The sequence below is a fragment of the Odocoileus virginianus genome, chromosome 5, assembly GCF_023699985.2.
Source record: "Odocoileus virginianus isolate 20LAN1187 ecotype Illinois chromosome 5, Ovbor_1.2, whole genome shotgun sequence".
NCBI lineage: Eukaryota > Metazoa > Chordata > Mammalia > Artiodactyla > Cervidae > Odocoileus > Odocoileus virginianus.
The window spans coordinates 35,713,141-35,732,211 of NC_069678.1; the positions used below are offsets into that span (position 1 = coordinate 35,713,141).

The 19,071-nt window shown below is 36.7% G+C and overlaps 1 protein-coding gene across 1 annotated transcript in view; it reads left to right on the top strand.

The window, feature by feature from the left end:
* HFM1 (helicase for meiosis 1) overlaps nt 1-19,071 on the top strand; it is a 136,121-nt gene that overhangs the window by 101,595 nt on the left and 15,455 nt on the right. Inside the window, exons 34-35 of the mRNA XM_070467177.1 lie at nt 16,358-16,438; nt 16,685-16,800. Of these exons, the coding sequence (XP_070323278.1) occupies nt 16,358-16,438; nt 16,685-16,800 (197 nt within the window). The remainder of the gene's footprint in view (nt 1-16,357; nt 16,439-16,684; nt 16,801-19,071) is intronic.

Sequence of the window (19,071 nt, forward strand, 5' to 3'; positions counted from 1 at the left end):
ATTAGATTGAAGAGGGTGTAGTCACTGTTTTTGTGCTTGGTCCCATTGATGGTACCATCTGGGTGCATCTGCAGGAAATATCCCTGCTGGCTGAATACCGATGTCACAATTCCTTTCAGCTGAGGTTCACTTAGGCTGCTGCTGAACCTCAGGCTCCTTCCAAAGAGACACTGCAGCATTTGTACTCCTTTCTTCAAAGAAAGCTCAAGAATCTTCTGGGGTGATTTTTGGAGAAAAAAATTGACTAGTTTTTTATATATATTTTCCCTTTTCATACCCACTCCATTCTTATGGCCATGTTAGGGATACAGTAAGTGATGTATAAAAATTAACAGATTTGATAAGACAAAGCAGTGACAATTTTTTTTTTTTATTATGGGACATTCAAATAGAGAAGTAGAAAGAAGTGTATATGTATCCATCACCCACCTTAAACAGTTATCAGCTCAGGGCTAATATAGTTTCATCTGTACCTCTGTTCATATATCCCCTTATATTTTTTGAAGAAAATCAGACAGTATATTATTTCCTCCATAAATGTTTTAGTATATATTTGTAAATGGTAAGGATTTAAGAAAAAATAACTGCATTACATAAAAAACTAATGGTAACTAATTATTATCCAATACTGAGGTAATGTTCAAATTGCTGATTACTCATAAATATAGATATATCATCTTGATACCATCTAGATATACCAGATTGGCTCCTGAATCCTTTTGCTATGTCCTTAGTAGTTTTGATAGCTTTCATGCTGTATGGGATGATATGATGTTCTAGGCATTCCTTTTATAATTCCAGCCTCAAATCTGTAATAAGCCTTTTCTCCAAAGATCCCTGGTTTCTTTTCATGATAAATAATTTGTGTGCTTGAGGAGCTCATTGCCATTGAGAGATTATCCCTTACCTTTTTCCATGCACAGAATTATGAAATATGTGATTTTTTTGTTTTTAAAGACAAAATGCATAATTGATTTATAGTTAAATGTCCAAATCAAATTCAGAGCTATAGTATTTATCCTTAAAGTCAATGATCTATACCCAACGGTCTGTATCTCCTTTCTGCCATGCTGAGAAATTTGATTCTCATGATTTCAAAAATGATAGAATGCCACTAATCTTCTTTATTCTACATTATACACACAACAGTTAGTTGTTATTTATCAGATTAATAGCACCAAACTGCACTTTTTTTGGGCTGCATCACACAGTTTGTGGGATCAGCCATTCACTATGTTTTCCTGACAAAGAAAAAAGTAAACCCTTGCTGGTGGAATATAACATAATCCCGAATCTGCAGATATAATGTCTGCCATACAATAAGAAATTATGAAACCTACAAAGAGGCAGGACCATATGACTCATAATTAACTATATAAGAAAATGAAACAGCCCTGTAGGTGATTCAAATGGTAGAGTTGGCATTTAAAGATTATAAAAAATATATAAAATGAATGAAATGATGGAAATTTTCACCAAAAATTGGAATCCATAGAGATTTAAATGAAGTTTCTAGAACTGAAAAATGTAGTATCTTAAGTGAAGAACTCATTAGTTAGGTTTAATATTAGTTTGGATATGTTCAAACACAGGATTTATGAACTGTTAGACATATCAATAGAAAACATCCAAATGGAAGCCCAGAGATAAGAGAACAGAAAGAACACAAAAGAGTATAATACTCAAAATGCTAACATATGCATAAAGTCTGAGTAGAGAAAGAAGGGGACAAATGCAGTATTCAAAGAGACAGGCTGAGAACATTCCAAAACAGTGAAAGACATCAACCCACAGATTCAGAATTTCAGCAAACCTGAGAAGAGATAAATACACAGAAGACCACAGAAGACTGAAAATGAAGAGATAAAACATGAATTAACAATATCAAGAATGAAAAAGGTGATATCATTACAGATCCTATAGGCATAAAAAATCTGCCAAGATATTATAAATAACTTTACCAATGAATTTGACATAATTTAGGTAAAAAGGAACAAATACCTTGAGGAGAAATCTTACCAAAACTGACAGAAGATATAGAAAATCTGAGCAGTCTTGGCACTAGTAATAAAATTAAAGAAATTTAAAAAGATCTTTCCACAAAGAAATCCTGAGGTTCAAATGACTTCATTTTCTTATACAGTTAAATATGAGTTATATGGTCCTGCCTCTTTGCAGGTTTCATAAGTTCTTATTGTATGGCAGACATTATATCTGCAGATTCTGGATTATATTATATTCCACCATACAAGAGATGTGGCTATGCTCCCTGGATCAGGAAGATCCCTTGGAGTAAGAAATGGCAACTCACTCGTATTCTTGCCTGGAAAATTCCATGGACAGAGGAGCCTGGTGGGCTACAGTCCATGGGGTCACAAAGAGTCGGACACAACTGAGCACACACAGCAGCACAGCAATGTAAAACTTACCCAAACTTTCTTAGAAAAAATGAATATTTTCTAATGTTTTAATTTTCAAAAGCCAGCATGACTTTGATTTCAAAACTTGGCCAGGACACTAAAAGAAACTATTCAAACTGTTCAAACTATTAGCACGTGGAATCTAGCTACATATTTAAAAAGCATTATACAGTAAAGTATAGCGTATTCCACCTGTGCAAGAAAGCCTTGGCATTTAAAAATGGATCAATATAATTCTTACATTAACAGGGGGAAAAAACATGTGATCCTTTTTATGGATGTCAAAAAAAGGTTGACAAAAATCCAGTGTTAATTTTTTATTAAAAATATATAGCAAATGTTGTACACAACATTGAAATATTTTTTAAACTTTCCTATTTAAATGGAGAATGATGAAATTGTCTTCTCTATTACTACTTCTTTTTAACATTGTGATAGAAGTCCTAGTCAGTACAACTATTTAGAAAAAGAAATATAAGTGATAAGGATTGGAAAGGAAGAAGTAAACTATCATTACTTGAAAGCAACATGATTATGTACCTAGAAAATATAAAAGACTCTGTGGACACACTATTAAAATTAATGTATAAATTTAGAAACATCACTGGATATAGAGTCAGTGTTAAAAATTGCACATCAAAAAAGAATAAAATGCTTAATAAATTTAACAAAATGTTAAGTTTTGTTAACATTTTGTTAACAGTGCAAGATGTGAGCCCTGCAAACTATAAAACACCATTGAAAGAAATTAAAGAAGATGTAAATAGGTGGAAAGATACACCATGTTTGTGGATTAGAAGTCTTAATATCACTAAGATGGCAACATTTCCCAAATTATTTCAAAAAATCAATGCAATCCCTATTCAAAATTCCAGCTTCTTTTGACAAAAATTTACAAGTTGATTCTAAAATTCATACAGAAATGTAATGGACCCAAAATAGCCAAATCAGTCTTTAAAAAGAGAACATACATGGAGACTCACAATTCCTGATTTCAAAACTTACTATAAAACTATAATAACCAAGGTAGTGTATTTATGTTACGTTGTTAGTCACTCAGTTGTGTCTGACTCTTTACAACCCCATGGACTATAGCCGCCTATGCTTCTCTGTTCTTGGGATTCTCTAGGCAGCAATACTGGAGTGGGTTGCCATTTCCTCCTCAAGGGGATCTTCCCAACCCAGGGTTTGAGCCTGGGTCTCCCGTATTGCAGGCAGATTCTTTATCATTTGAGCCATCAGTGATTCCCAAGATAGTGTAGTACTGATATAATAATAGACCAATAGAATATAATTGAAAGTACAGAAATAAATGTATACATCTATGGTCAATTGATTCTGATCAAAGATGCCAAAATAATTCAGTGGGGAAAGAGTAGTGTTTCACCAAAAATGGCTGGGCATCTGATAACCAGTTGCATTAGTTTGAACCTCTACTTCATCCTATACATAAAAATCTACTCTGAATGGATCAGTGACCTAAAGATAAGGGTTAAAACTGTAAAACCCTTAGAACACATGAGTGTATATTTTCATGACCTTGGATTAGGCAGTAGCTTATTAGCTATGACACCCAAAGCTCAGGCAACCAAAGGGGGGGAAAAAAACAGATGAATTGGACTTTATCAAGATTGAAAACTTTTGTGCTTCAAATGAAACTATCAAGAAAGTGAATAAAAAGTATGTGGAAAAAAATCCAAAGAATGAGAAAATATTTGCAAATCATATATCTGATAAAAGAGTAGTATCTAGTATATATAAAGAAATCTTACATCTCAACAAATAAAAAGGCAAACAACCCAATTAAAACTGGTCAAAGAATTTAAGTAGATATTTTTCAAAGAAGAGCTACAAATGGCCAATATACAACATGAAAAGATGTCCAACATCATTAATCAATACAGAAATTCAAATCAAAAGCAGGGTGTTACCACCCAGTAGGATGGCTTTAATAAAAAAGATGAACAATGACAAATGTTGGCAAAGATGCAGAGAAATTGAAACTCTCACATTTTTGGTAGTGGGGATATGAAATTGTGCAGCTGCTTTGGAAAGCATTTTGTCAGTTGCTCAAAAAGTTAAACATTGAATTACCATGTGACCCAGGAATTCCTCCTTTAGGTGTATGTCCAAATGGATTAAAAAATACTCAAAAAAATGTGTATGTGAATGTTTATAGTAGCATTATTCCTAACAGCCAAAAAATAGAAACAACCCAAATATTTATCAACTAATAGATAAGTAAAATGTGGCATATTCATTTAGTGGAATGTTACTCAGCCATAAAGAAGAATAAACTACTAATACATGCTACAGCATAGACAAACCTTGAAAACATCCTAATTGGAGAAGCCAATCACAAAAGATCAGATATTGTATGATTCCATTTGTATGAATGTCTATAATAGACATATACATAATGACAGAAAGTATATTGGTGATTCCAGGAGAAAGGGGCAAGTAGGTTGTTTGTCTTGTTTATACTGCATTCTCCTTGGACCTTTGTTCTGGCCACTATTTTTGCGACAGCAAAATCATCAGTAGCTAGCATAACCTTCTTTTATTCAGGCCAAAGTCCAAATTCCTAGAAGGAAACAGATACTTCCATTTAAGAAAGACAATTAAGAATTAGGATTACATGGAGAGTATATAAAATCAAGGCTATCAGTAGTGATCCTTTCCCATGTACAGAAATGATCAAAGATAGCTGGACCATGTAAGAGAAGACTAAAGCAAAGGTACAGAAGAAAGTGAAGGTGAGAACGCTAGAGCTGAAGTTCTCCTGGCTTTCCATTTATTGGTTTCAGTCCCTCCTGATCCCTGGCTGCCACACTGCTTTTGGATTCTGTGAGATAACAACCAAAAAAAAGCTGTCCTTTTCATTATAGGGGATTGGCAAAAATAGGAAGTCAAGAGATATCAGGAGTCACAGGAAAGTTTAGCCTTGGAGTATAAAATGAAGCAGGCTAACAGAGTTTTGCGAAGAGAATGCACTGGTCATAGCAAACTCCCTCTTCCAGCAACATAAGAGACAACTCTACACGTGAACATCAACAAACGGTCGATACTGAAACCGGACTGTATTCTTTGCAGTCAAAGATAGAAAAGCTCTATATAGTCAGCAGAAACAATACCGGGAGCTGACTATAGCTCCGCTCATGAGCTGCTTATTGCAAAATTAAGACTTAAATTGAAGAAAGTAGGGAAAACCTCTAGGCCATTCAGCTATGACCTAAACAAATCCCTTATACAGTGGAAGTGACAAATAGATTTAAAGGAGTAAATCTGGTAGACAAAGTGCCTGAAGAACCAGATTATGAGCAGAGGTTCATAACATTGTACGGGAAGTGGTAACCGGAACCATCCCCAAGAAAAAGAAATGCAAGAAGGCAAAGTGGTCTGAGGCAAGAAGGCAGGAAGGTCTGAGGAGGCCTTACAAATATCTGAGAAAAGAGAAGTGAAAGAGAAAGATATATCCTGTTGAAGGCAAAGTTTCAGAGAATAGCAAGGAGAGATAAGAAAGCCTTCTTAAGTGAACAATGCAAAGAGATAGAGGAAAGCAACAGAATGGGAAAGACTAGAGATCTCTTCATAAAAATGGAGATACCAAGGGGGAATCTCATGCCAACATGAGCACAATTAAGGACAGACATGGAAAGGACCTAACAGAAGCAGAAGAGATTAAGAATAGGTGGCAAGAATACAGAGAAGAACTATACAAAAAGGGCCTTAATGATCCAGATAACCATGATGGTGTGACCCCCTCACCTAGAGCCAGACATCCTGGAGTGTAAAGTCAAGTGGGCCTTAGGAAGCATTACTACAAACAAAGATAGTGGAGATGGAAAGCCAGGTGAGCTGTTTCAAATCCTAGGAGATGATGCTGTTAAAGTGCTGCACTCAATATGCCAGCAAATTTGGAAAACTCAATAGTGACACTGAACTGGAAAAGGTCAGTTTTCATTCCAATCCCAAAATTAGGCAATGCTAGAGAATGTTCAGACTACTATACAGTTGTGCTCATCTCACATGCTAGCAAGGTAATGCTCAAAATCCTTGAAGCTAGGCTTCAGCAGTACCTGAACCGAGACCTTCCAGATGTACAAGCTGGATTTAGAAAAGGCAAAGGAACCAGAGATCAAATTGCCAACATCCACTGGATCATAAAAAAAAAAAGTAATTCCAGAAAAGACACCTGCTTCATTGACACTAAAGCCTTTGATAGTGTAGACCACAACAAACTGTGGAAAATCCTTAAACATATGGGAATATCAGATCACCTTAACTGTCTCCTGAGAAACCTGTATGCAGGACAAGAAGCAACAGTTAGAACTGGACATGGAACAATGGATGGTTCCAAATTGGGAAAGGAGTACATCAAGGCTGTGTATTGTCACCCTGATTATTTAACTTATATGAAGAGTACATCATGCAAAATGCCAGGCTGGAAGACAAGCTGGAATCAAAATTGCTGGGAGAAATATTGACAACCTCAGGTATGCAGATGGTACAACTCTAATGGCAGAAAATGAAGTTGAACTAAAGAGCCTTTTGATAATGGTGAAAGAGAAGAGTGAAAAAAACTGACTTAAAACTCAATGTTCAAAAAACGAAGATCTTGGCCTCCAGGCTAATCACTTCATGGTAAATAGATGAAAGAAAAGTGGAAACAGTCGCATATTTTATTTTCTTGGGCTCCAAAGACACTGCGGATGGTGACTGCAGCCACAAAATTAAAAGAGGATTGCCCCTTGGATAAAAAGCTATGACAACCCTAGACAGCATATTAAAAAGCCAGAGACATCACTTTGCCAGCAAAGGTCGGTATAGTCAAAGCTAAGGTTTTTCCAGTAGTCATGTACAGATGTGAGTTGGACCATAGAGAATGCTGAGCACTGGAGAAGACTCTTGAGAGTCCCTTGGACAGCACGGAGATCAAACTAGTCAATCCTAAAGGAAATCAGCCCTGAATACTCTTTGGAGGGACTGGTGCTGAAGCTGAAGCTCCAGTACTACTGGGAAAGACCTTTGGGAAAGATTGAGGGCAGGAGGAGTAGGGTGAGTCAGAGGAGGAGATGGTTAGATGGCATCATGGCCTCAATGGACATGAGTTTGTGCAAATTCCGGGAGATAGTAAAGGACAAGGAAGCCTGGCATGCTGCAGTTTATGGAATCACAAGGAGTGGGGCTCAACTTGTTGACTGATCAACAATGTAATATATTTCCACCACCCCCACAGGGGGTTTTTTTGTTGTAACTGTTTTTGTTTAAAATAGCTTGAATTGTTTTTGTTGCTTGCAACTGTAGTGAAAATTAGGATGTTTACTATACTTAGCATTAGCATGAGACTTTTTAAGAGCAAAAGTCCCCCAGATTTTCAGTGTGACCCTGTAGAAAACAGATCAAAGATGCCTCCTATCAGGCAAGTGTTTTATTACACACATAGCCAGTTCACATGCGCATATTATATATACAACCATCCCATTATACATTCTGATTTATACAGTCAGGTTGTATTTGAAATATACATTATATCTGAATTATATCTGAGTTATACATCCTGGATATATAATTCAGTTCTTATATACAAATCAAATATCCCCAAATAAAGATGTATAATTATCTCTCCATGTATGACATACATACACTACCTGCATTTTCTTTCTCAGTAAACTTACACAATGATGGAATCATAGATTTACCCTACTAAGGCTGTGAAAATAGCCTTTCAAAACAATACAAATTTCTGTTTTTCTGATCTCTTGTCTGACCATATTATTAAATGTTAAAATATTTAGCTCAGAAAATCTAGTTGCTTAAATGATTGTTTCCAAATGTGCTTTCAGTTTCAACAAATATTTTATTATTTTATTTTGTCAAATTGTAGAACCATATTTAGACAAAAGTATATACCTTAGAGTATATAATAGAATTTAAAATTCTTATTATGCTTCCTATAACACTTTGAAAACATTTTTTAGCTGTAGTTACAGTCCAAGAGAGAAATTTTTTTGTAAATTTTAAGGAAAAATATTTTTGCTATTTTTTTAAAATCAGGTAGTGTGAAAATACACATTTTCAGTTGTAAAAATTGTTTTAACTTTTATTCTTAGCATTTAAACTTCTTATCCTTTAAGAAGCACAAGCTGGTTGGATGGCATTACTGACTTAATGGACATAAGCTTGAGTAATCTCCAGGAGTTGGTGATGGACAGGGAGGCCTGGCATGCTGCAGTCCATGGGATCGCAAAGAGTTGGACACAACTGAGTGACTGAACTGAACTGAACTGATACTTTAAATGCATTCTCAAATAGAAGTATGGGCTTTGTTTCATTTGAAGAAAATTAATTTGACATTAATAAGTTCATTTGCATTGGCTATGCCTTTTGAGTATGAAAATTTAATGTATTTGAAGAATGCAAGGATAATATCAGTGCCCAAGCACTTTGGAAGTGTGTACATTTAAATACTAGTCAAAAGGCAGTCTGCTTTTCTTTATACTTTTCAGTGTATATATTCATTAAATTGCAAATCAAGGACTCCAATTCATCAGTGTTACCGTTTTTTTGATAAATAACAAAATGATAGTATAATATTTGACAAAAATTAAAAGGAGATTTGTCTTCTCATTTAAAAAGTAAAATTATAAAGTGCATAAATGGATTAGCATATATCAGGAACTACAAAATGAAAGTAATGTTCTTTTAAAAATATTAACTCCAGAAGCTTATGAACATCCAACTTATTTGAATTTATAGTTAAGAGGGGGGCTTCTCAGGTGGCAGTAGTGCTAAAGAATCCAACTGCCAATAGAGGAGACAGAAGAGATGTGGGTTCTGTCCCTGGAAGATCCCCTGGAAGAGGGCATGGCAGCTCACTCCAGTATTCTTGCCTGGAGAATCCCATGGACAGAGGAGCCTGGCGGGCTATAGTACATGGGGTCACAAAGAGTTCAACATGACTGATGCACATGTGCACGCATAGTTAGGATGTGAACCTAAATATGGCAAGGATGCCTCCTATTTTTAATTTGTTTTTTTCTAGATTTTTAAAAAATCTTACCTGACCTTACCCTATTGGTCATTATTGACCTTGTTAAAGTAATTTTATGTATTCACTTCAAATGCATTTCTATTTCACATTAATGATTTCTTTTGCTTTAAATACTTGGAACTGGAGCTTTAAAAACATATAAATTAATATATCATGTGGCAGAACTAAGAAAATGCATACATTTCAGATTTTGATAATGATGGAGTATGGGATCTGTTAATTTGATACCTAAATGTACATCTTATGTCAGGTTTCTCTCAGAACCTTATTTTTCCAATTATAAATCTCTGTAAGCTTGTGTTTGTCAATAAGATAAATTCAGCAATTCTCAGAATTTAGGGAGTGGAGTGGGGGTGAAGGAGCACTTATGTTTTTGAAGTATCATTTCTAACAGAAATATAGAAGTTTCTGTCACTTAGGTAATATCCATAGGTTAGTATTCTATAAACAAACTGGAATAGACCTCTCATTCCTAGCAAGACTTGTCAACTCTTTCAACTCTGCCTTGAAATTTTGGGGTGACCCCAGAATCTATATAATTAGACTTGCAGGTCCTAGTTATAATTTCCACCACTGGTAACAAATATGTATAGTCATTGTGCACCATTGTATGGTAATGTTTATAAGTTCATTTATTAGATGTTGTTGGATAAGGGACAAAGTGACTCCTTATCCCTTAACTGCAAAACAACCTGCAAGGCATTTCCTCCTATTCTTCCCACCCTATAAATCATGGATTCCTTCCCTAAGTAAATTCAGTTCTGTTCAGTTGCTCAGTTGTGTCCGACTCTTTGCCACCCCATGGACTGCAGCAGGCCAGGTTTCTCTGTCATCACCAACTTCCGGAGCTTGCTGAAACTCATGTCTGAGTCGGTGATACCATCCAACCATCTCATCCCCTGTCATCCGCTTCTCCTGCCTTCAGTCTTTCCCAGCATCAGGGTCTTTTCCAGTGAGTCAGTTCTTTGCATCAGGTGGTCAAAGTATTGGAGTTTCAGCTTCAGCATCAGTCCTTCCAATGAATATTCAGGACTGATTTCCTTTAGGATGGACTGGTTGGATCTCCTTGCAGTCCAAGGGACTCTCTAGAGTCTTCTCCAACACCACAGTTCAAAAGCATCAATTCTTTGGCACTCAGCTTTCTTTATGGTCCAGCCCTCACATCCATACATGACTACTGGAAAAACCATAGCCTTGACTAGACAGTATTTTGTTGGCAAAGTAATGTCTCTGCTTTTTAATATGCTGTCTAGGTTGGTCATAGCTTTTCTTCCAAGGAGCAAGCGTCTTTTAATTTCATGGCTGCAGTCACCATCTGCAGTGATTTTGGAGCCCAAGAAAATAATGTCTCTCACTGTTTCCATTGTTTCCCCATCTATTTGCCATGAAGTTATGGGACCTGATGCCATGATGCCATGATCTTAGTTTTCTGAATGTTGAGTTTTAAGCCAGCTTTTTTTCTTTCCTTTTCTACTTTCATCAAGTAAGTAATTACTTGATAAAATTTCATCACTGAGTAAATTAAATGCAGCATATGGGGGAGAAGTAAGGCAACTGCTATAACCAGTAAAGCAGAGTGGTTGACAGATCAGCCTCTGGAATTTGATTACCTGAATTAATCTGAATTTTACCTAATCTGATTACCTGAATTAATCTGAATTTTACCTAATCTGGTTACCTAAATTGATCTGAAATTTGCTACTTATTATTGCATAGTCTTGAACATGTTAGTTCACCTCTTTGTGAATTAATTTTCTCATCTGTGAAGATATAATAGGACTGCCTCATAGGCAGACAACCATGGATAAAGAGATATTCAAAGAAAATTTGGAACATGTGAAAGAAAGCCCCAAATAAGTAAACAGAAAGTGGATAAAAGAAAAACAGGATAATTCACAGATGTAATATAAACAGATTAATAATCTCAGACAAATTGAAGATTAAATTGCAACTGTAAAACAATAGGATACCATGAAAAAAAATCAATTAGAGAAGAGTGAGCACAGGGAAGTAGAAACTATGATTCAAAAAAAAAAAACAAAACATAGCCTAGCTGCAGGGCCAGAAGATAAAGTCAGTATAATATGAATGAAAGCAAAACGATAAGAGACAGGAAACATGAGACAGGAGGGCAATCTGTAGCCTGATACCCAGCTAATAAGAGTTCCAGAAACAGAAAAAGCAAATCAGAAGAAATAATTTGAGAAGGTTTGCTAGACTTAAAGCGAGGCATAAGTCTACACATCAAAAGGGTTTACTTATGGCTTCCTAGATGGCACTACTGGTGAAGAACCCGCCTGTCAATGCAGGAGACATAAGAGACATGCTGGTTCCATCCCCAGATCAGGAAGACCCCCAGGAGGAGGGCATGGCAGCCCACTCCAGTATTCTTGCCTGGAGAATCCCATGGACAGAGGTGCCTGGCAGGCTACAGTCCACAGTGTTGCACAGAGTCGGACATGACTAAAGCAACTTAGCACAGTGCTAGTTAGGATGAATGAAAGAAGATCTACAAAGAAGACAACATTTCAGAACATCATGGATAGAGAGAAAATCATAAATGCTTCCAAGGAACAAAAATTGAAATAGTTTAGTGCTTTCATCTGCAATACTGGATGCTAGAAGACAGTGGACTTAAAAGTCCAGGGGAAAAAAATGATTTCCAACCCTGTGTTCTATACCTAGCCAAACTATTAATTAAGTGTGAAAGTAAAGATATCTTAATATATTCAATTATTCAGAAATTTTAACTTTCATACATCCTTTCTCAGGCAGCTGTTCAAGGATAAGCACAATCAAACAAAACAGTTAAACAATAAAGAAAAAGTCAAAGAATCCAGCAATAGTAGATTCAACCCAGGAGCTTAATGAAAGGAAGTTCCAGGATGACAACTATAGTACAGGCCTAGATTGCATTGGGAGGATGTTGGAGGGCTCTAGAAAAGAGATAACTATTGAGGGGGAGTAAGAGGGCAAGGTGCTTTCATTTAGTTGTCCTTATCTTTGGAATATTGAATGAACTAATAAGGAAACTTAAGGTAGACATTGCTAGACTAAAAGGAAGGCAGTAAAGCTTCAGGGAAAATAAAATATTGCTCAAGAAAGAAAACACTAACTTGATTCTGCATGAAAAATACATTTACCTTCTGTATATCTCTTAAATTAGTCCATTCTCTTTGAATCTGCTAATACTACCACTCTGGACTGTTACCATAATTTTCTTTTATCTACTCTGTCTGCTCTCAAATCTGTTCTCTTACAGTAACCTCTTAACTAGTTTTCTTACATCTATTTTGTCCTCTCTCAAATCCATTCTCCATACTACGCTCCATAGATTGCTTTTTCAAAATGCAGATTCAGTTATGTTCCTTCTTTGATTAAAACACTTCAGTGGCTCCCGTAGCTCTTAGAATAAAAATACAAATCATTAACATTCTCAACAAGTTTCCATATTATCACATAGACAGTGAGTTCCTAAGTAGCACTGGGGTGCCAGCTGCTATGTAAGTCTTGCTTCACCTCCAATAGGGTTGACTAGTAAGGACCCAAGAGACCCAAATGTGTTTAGACAGTTTATTACTTACACAGGTGGCAAAACAAGATCAGCATGATATCAGCTGCATGTATCCATCATCTCACAGGATGACACTGAACTGGAGGGGCCAGATAACATGAAAGATGAGTTTTTGAAGAGTCAACTCTAGGCTATAGCTAAATAGTTTTATAGCCTATAGCTGTGCCTGAAAGAGGCAAAGTGGACAGTTGTATGCCTGACTAGAACCAGGAGACAGATGAGAAACTGCCTCTTGGCAGCCTTATGCAAGATAAGGAGCCTCCTACAAGCCAAGGAGGCAGATGAGAAATGGCCTACAAACAGTTCCTCACAAGACCACATATCTTGACATGTCCCAGGGAAGATCAGAGGGCATTCTGTAACTAGCAGAGCCTTGCCTAGGTGGTGACATGCAATCACCAGCGTGCCATGGTAGAGCCATTTCCCTAGGAACATAAACTGATCTTTCTACCTATGTAGTCTTATCTCATGCACTGTCTCTTATTTACTGAGCATTAGCCACATTGACCTTTTAATTTCTCTGTATGCCTTGCTTTCCCTTGTCTTAGGGCTTTTTCATACGCTATCCCCTCTGCCTGAAACATTCTTTCTCCTACCCCTTGTAAATGCTGCTCTTTTTTCAGTCCTCAGTCCAATTATTACTTCCTTAGAGGAGCTTTCCAAAACATTCCTAACCAGACCATTCCCCTGTTATATTGTGCTATATATATATAGCTATATATAGCATTGTGCTCCTCTCCTTCATAGCAGTCAAAATAATTCTATACTTACTTGTATAACCTTTAGTTAATGTAATAGTAGAGTTAATACATATATGAATATTTTTGTTTATTACTTAATTTTAAAACACGGTCACATACATAATTTCATTTCATCTTTTTACTTCTGTGAGATAACAAAACAGTATTATTTTTAACCCCTGTTTTCTACAGAGAACAGCCCATATTAGGATTCACGTTATCTTACTCTAGTTTAGGGTGCCCTATATTTCCTTACTGTGTTTTTCATATAAATACATTAAGTATGAGGCAGCATACAGTTAGTGAGAGGGACAAAGAAATGTCATAAGGGTTCAAAGGAGAGAGAAACCACTTCCAATTTAGGTGATCAGAGTGATTTCCTAATGATTAGATCTCCATGATAGAGGTGCTGTTTGAGTCAGCCTTAAAAGTTGATAGGCTTCTGGTAGACAAAGTCTCTAAGACAAGAGGCAATATCAGAGGTACAATCATAGAAAGGCTTGGAACTGTTTGAATACTAATGGAAAATAGATATATTTTGATGGTAGGGGTTAACGTGGGTTCTAAAAGGGATGATAAGAATTACATCGTGGAGGACCTTAAATATGGAATTAATTTTGTTGGCAGCAGGAAGTATCTAATGTTTCTAAGTGAGCAGATGGTCTGATCAGAGCTGAATTTTGGGAGGATTAACTAAGCAACAGCATATAAAATAAATTGTAGCATGGTAGGACTGGATTCAGGGACATCAGAGATCATGAACTGGGACAAAACTTCTCAACCAGTAAGCTGTGGCACACCGTGTAAAATATAATGTTAAAAACTTTCAGACAAGGGCCACTAGGAGCATACCTGTATTTGAGGTGATGATGATGCTCAATCGCTCAGTCATATCCCATCTTTTCAACCCCATGGACTGTAGCCCATCAGGCTCCTCTGTCCATGGTATTTTCCAGGCAAGAATACTGGAATGGATTGCCATTTCCTACTCCAGGAGATTTTCCTGACCCAGGGATTGAACCTGCATCTCTTGTGTCTCCTGCATTGGCAGGCAGATTCTTTACCCCTGTGCCACCTGGGAAGCCCATATTTGAAGAAAGTGAGGTAGTTTTTAACTTGCTGCCTCAAAGGAGAGTTTAGCATCTGCAGAACTGGGGGTCATCTCAGGGAATCAGAAGTTCAGCTTGTGCCAGGCGATTCTTAGAAGGACTTAGGGCAAGCAGAGGTCAGTTCTAGATTGGGTGCTGTTGGCAAGTAGGGTATTGGGTATTTTGGTATGTCTTGTCTTGGAGATGAATAGATTAAAGAAATAGTAGTCATTTGCGTTAGCCAGAAGAGGGAGATGTTTAGTTATTTTCGTGGTTCTTCAGTGTCCTTGTCTCTACTTTCAGAAATAATTATACAGTAGTCTCATGTCTGTCTTCCATTATAATCATCAAGTGGCCTTATCTGAGTATTGTTTATATTTTGCCAAAATTGTTTATGTTCAATTGGGAACACTATGGTTTAGCTATCGGCTTCCAGCTGCCAGTAATATTTTATTACTTTTTCAGTACCCAATACATTGATTTCCTCAATCTCACGGCATCTAACTAGTTCCCTCATATGGTGAGCAGCCTTATTCACTTACCCCAGGGTGCCGTATAGATATTATTTTTGTTTAGATATGCCGTGCTTTGAAAAAGGTTGATTGAGTAACACACTGAAAATGAAGAGTAAAGGTCCCAGAAAGATTACAGAAGTATTCAAAGCTCTTCACTATCTCCAGCATTTCTAATTCATTTAAAAATCTGTGCTCCAGTGAAAATATACCAATTCTTTTCTCTAGTCTGTGGTTTGCTGCCTTTGGATATTATGCTCTGTACCTGGGACATCTTCCTGTGGTCCCCTTCTCATGTCCAGATCATGTCTGTCCTTCAAGGATCAGTTCAAATGTCTCTCCCTTCCTACATGTTGTTTGGACAGTTGGAATCAAGAAAAAGCCTACTTAAATATAATAAATGAAGAATAAATTATGTATTTAGGTGTATTAATTCTAACTTACAGGGGTCAAGTTGGAAGCAATCTCTCCTTTCTGTGAATTCATATAGCAAATTATTTATATCCCTAAAGCACTTATTTCTAACATTTATTAAATATGCATGGTGTCCTATCTATTAGCCGTCTCTGGTGCCAATAAAATGCCATGAGGTTTGCTTCTTTCCAGATTCTTCAGGCTTAAGTATAAAGTAGAAAAAAATTTTCAAAACTCCACCTCATTCAGCAAGAGTTAACTGACATTCTGTGATATTTAATTCTGTGTATATTAGGGAGGTTAAGAGAATCTTATAGGTGACTCAGTGCTTCTTGTGAAAAGCTGGGATAGAGCTAATGGTGGGCAAGGACTGATTGTTACCAGAATATCTTTTGAAAATACATACTAAATGGGTTAATTTTTGAGGAAGTGTGAAAATCATGATCTTTTTATACCACCAGAAAGGAAAGAGGTGGATAAAAATTAATTATAATTAACAATTGTGTTAATAGATACAGTGAAAAAGAGATTTTTTCCCCCTTATTATTGATTTAGGAATGACTGCCTGCAAAAAACCTGGGAACCGAGAATGTAATCATCACTGTAAAAATAAACTTACATGTGGACATGACTGCTGTGAGTTCCATAAAACAGTTTATTTCAGATTTAAAAAATTAAAAGTTCTTTGAGGAATAGTAATCATATCCTTATTATCTATGCATGATATTTGTATTATGCAGCTTATAACTCAAATAATTTTTATTCTTTTGTGGACAACATTTTTTAAAAGTAAATATTACGATTAGAAATGTTGCAGAAATTTGGTCTTGTTTGAATAATACCTAAAACTGAACTTAAAGAATCTAGAATTTCCTTTCATAGGTAAAACTGGAGTTGCACAGAAGTCAGAAGTGAAAGAATCAACAATTTCTTCATATTTATCTGATTTAAGAAATAGAAATGCTGCTTCATCTCTTCCTCCAGTTAAACGTCTGAAGGTTAGTTTTAATATTTATCCCTTGTTCTACAGTTAAATGTATATGAGTATCCCATTATTCTGTGTATCAATTAGACAGGTATCCACAGAAGTACTTTAGAGTTACGTAAAGTCTTGACTGGGAATGTGACTTTTTTTCATAATATGGTTTCTATAAGAAAAGTATGAAGGAAATGTCTGACTCAGTCATGAGTAGCCTATTCCTTCTCCAGCAGATCTTCCCGACCCAGGAAGTGAACCGGGGTCTCCTGCATTGCAGGCAGATTCTTTACCAACTGAGCTATCAGGGAAGCCCATAGGGAAAGATATATAATTTTTAATAATCTATAAATCCATGTTTGGAGCATAGTTATACAAACCTTTCCTTCTTTAGCCTTTTTTTCTTTGTTTTTTTAAACCAGAGAAAGGGAAATGGAGAGGGATATGTGGCTTGCTTTGGTTCAGCAATTGAAACTAGATCCTATTGCCTTTTTGTGGCTCCATCTGTGGTGGACTGGGCTGGAAAGTCTAAAGCTGATTTTAATTGTGACTTATGAGAGTGACTCATCACTCTCCTAGATGAGTACTGAGCAAGAGTCTCCCTTTCAAGTGATGAAGGAATGGGAATTCCTTCTGGTTGATAAGTCACTAGCAGGTTAAATCTAAGCCTTGGTCATCATATCCAGGGCAAAATAATTGATCAAGCCACAGAACGGAGCCAAGAAAATGACAGAGCGCCTGTTTCTTTTCTGTTGTTGTTCAGCTCTAAGACATGTCTTAACTCTTTGAGACCCCATAGACTGCAGCACGCCAGACTTCCCTGTCTTTCACTATCTCCCAGAGTTTGCTCAAACTCTTGTCCATTGAGTCGGTGATGCCACCCAACCATTTCATCCTCTGTCTCTCCCTTCTTCTCCCCTCAGTCTTTCCAACATCAGGGTCTTTTCCAATGAGTCAGCTCTTCATATCAGGTGGCCAAAGTATTGGAGCTTCAACTTCAGCATCAGTCTTGCCCATGAATATTCAGGGTTGATGTCCTACGGGATTGACTGGTTTCTTTTCTAGGTTTTTTTTTTTTTTTTTTTAATAAAAAGAAGATTCTGAGTCTTGAAGCTAAAATACGGAGACTATTGGGAAACATGGAGAGGTTTGCAGTTTGAAATGGCAACTACCTTTTCTGAGACAATTATTTTTTAGTATCCCAAGTTTTTCCTTCTTTTTTTTCACATTTATTTCACATCATTCCTTCCTTCCTTCCTTTTCACATTCATTGAACACCAAGAATGTGCCAAGCACTATAGTAGATGTGGAAGATACAATGATAAGAGAGTTTTAGTCTCAGTCCTCATAGAACTTACAGTTGAGTGAAGGCTACAAATAAGTAAATAGGTTTTTTCAACATAGTGTGATGAGTGATTCTGTGACAGAAGTGTAAGATAACTTGAACTTATATAGAAAGTACACTCACTCCATTTTCAATAGGTCAGGAAAGGTTTCCTGATAAACATGACTAAGACCTGAAGGATATATAGGCATAAGCCAAGGATTGAGAGAGGTGAATACCAGAGTAGTGGTGAGGAGGGTTAGAAAATTATTTCAGATGTAGAGAATATGCAGTGGGCCAGGGCAGAGAAAGAGATACAGATCTTTTTAAAAACTGAAGTAATGCAGTATATCTGGAGTTCATGTATAAGTAGGAGGGTGGAGACACATAAGGGTGAAGAAACAAGTTGGATCTCGATCATGAAAACAATTTTGCTATTTTAAAGATTTGGACTTTATCCTGAAAGGGAAATCACTAAAGAACTTTAATCAGTGGCTGTTTTGTAAAGTTCACTCTGGATGCAATGTAGAGAATGGATTAAAGATAATAGAAAAAGAGCGTAAGGATTCATTTGGGAGGTTTTGCAGTAATCCAGGCAAAACAATGGCCTAGTCTCATGTGGTGGCAGTAGCAATGGAGAGAAGTGGCTGGGTTTAAAATGTTTTTCAGAGGTAAAATCAGCTACCTTGGTACTTAATTGCTTACGAGAGGTGAAGTAGAAGGAATTGTTAAAGATGATGCCTAGCCTTCTGGGATTCCTGGTGACTCAGACGGTAAAGAGTCTGCCTGCAATGCGGAAGACCTGAGTTCAATCCCTGGGTCAGGAAGATCCCCTGGAGAAGGAAATGGCAACCCGCTCCAGTATTCTTGCCTGGAGAATCCCATGGATGGAGGAGCCAGGCGGGCTACAAAGAGTTGGACACGACTGAGTGACTTCACTTTCACTTTCTGGCTTGAGCGATTGGGGAA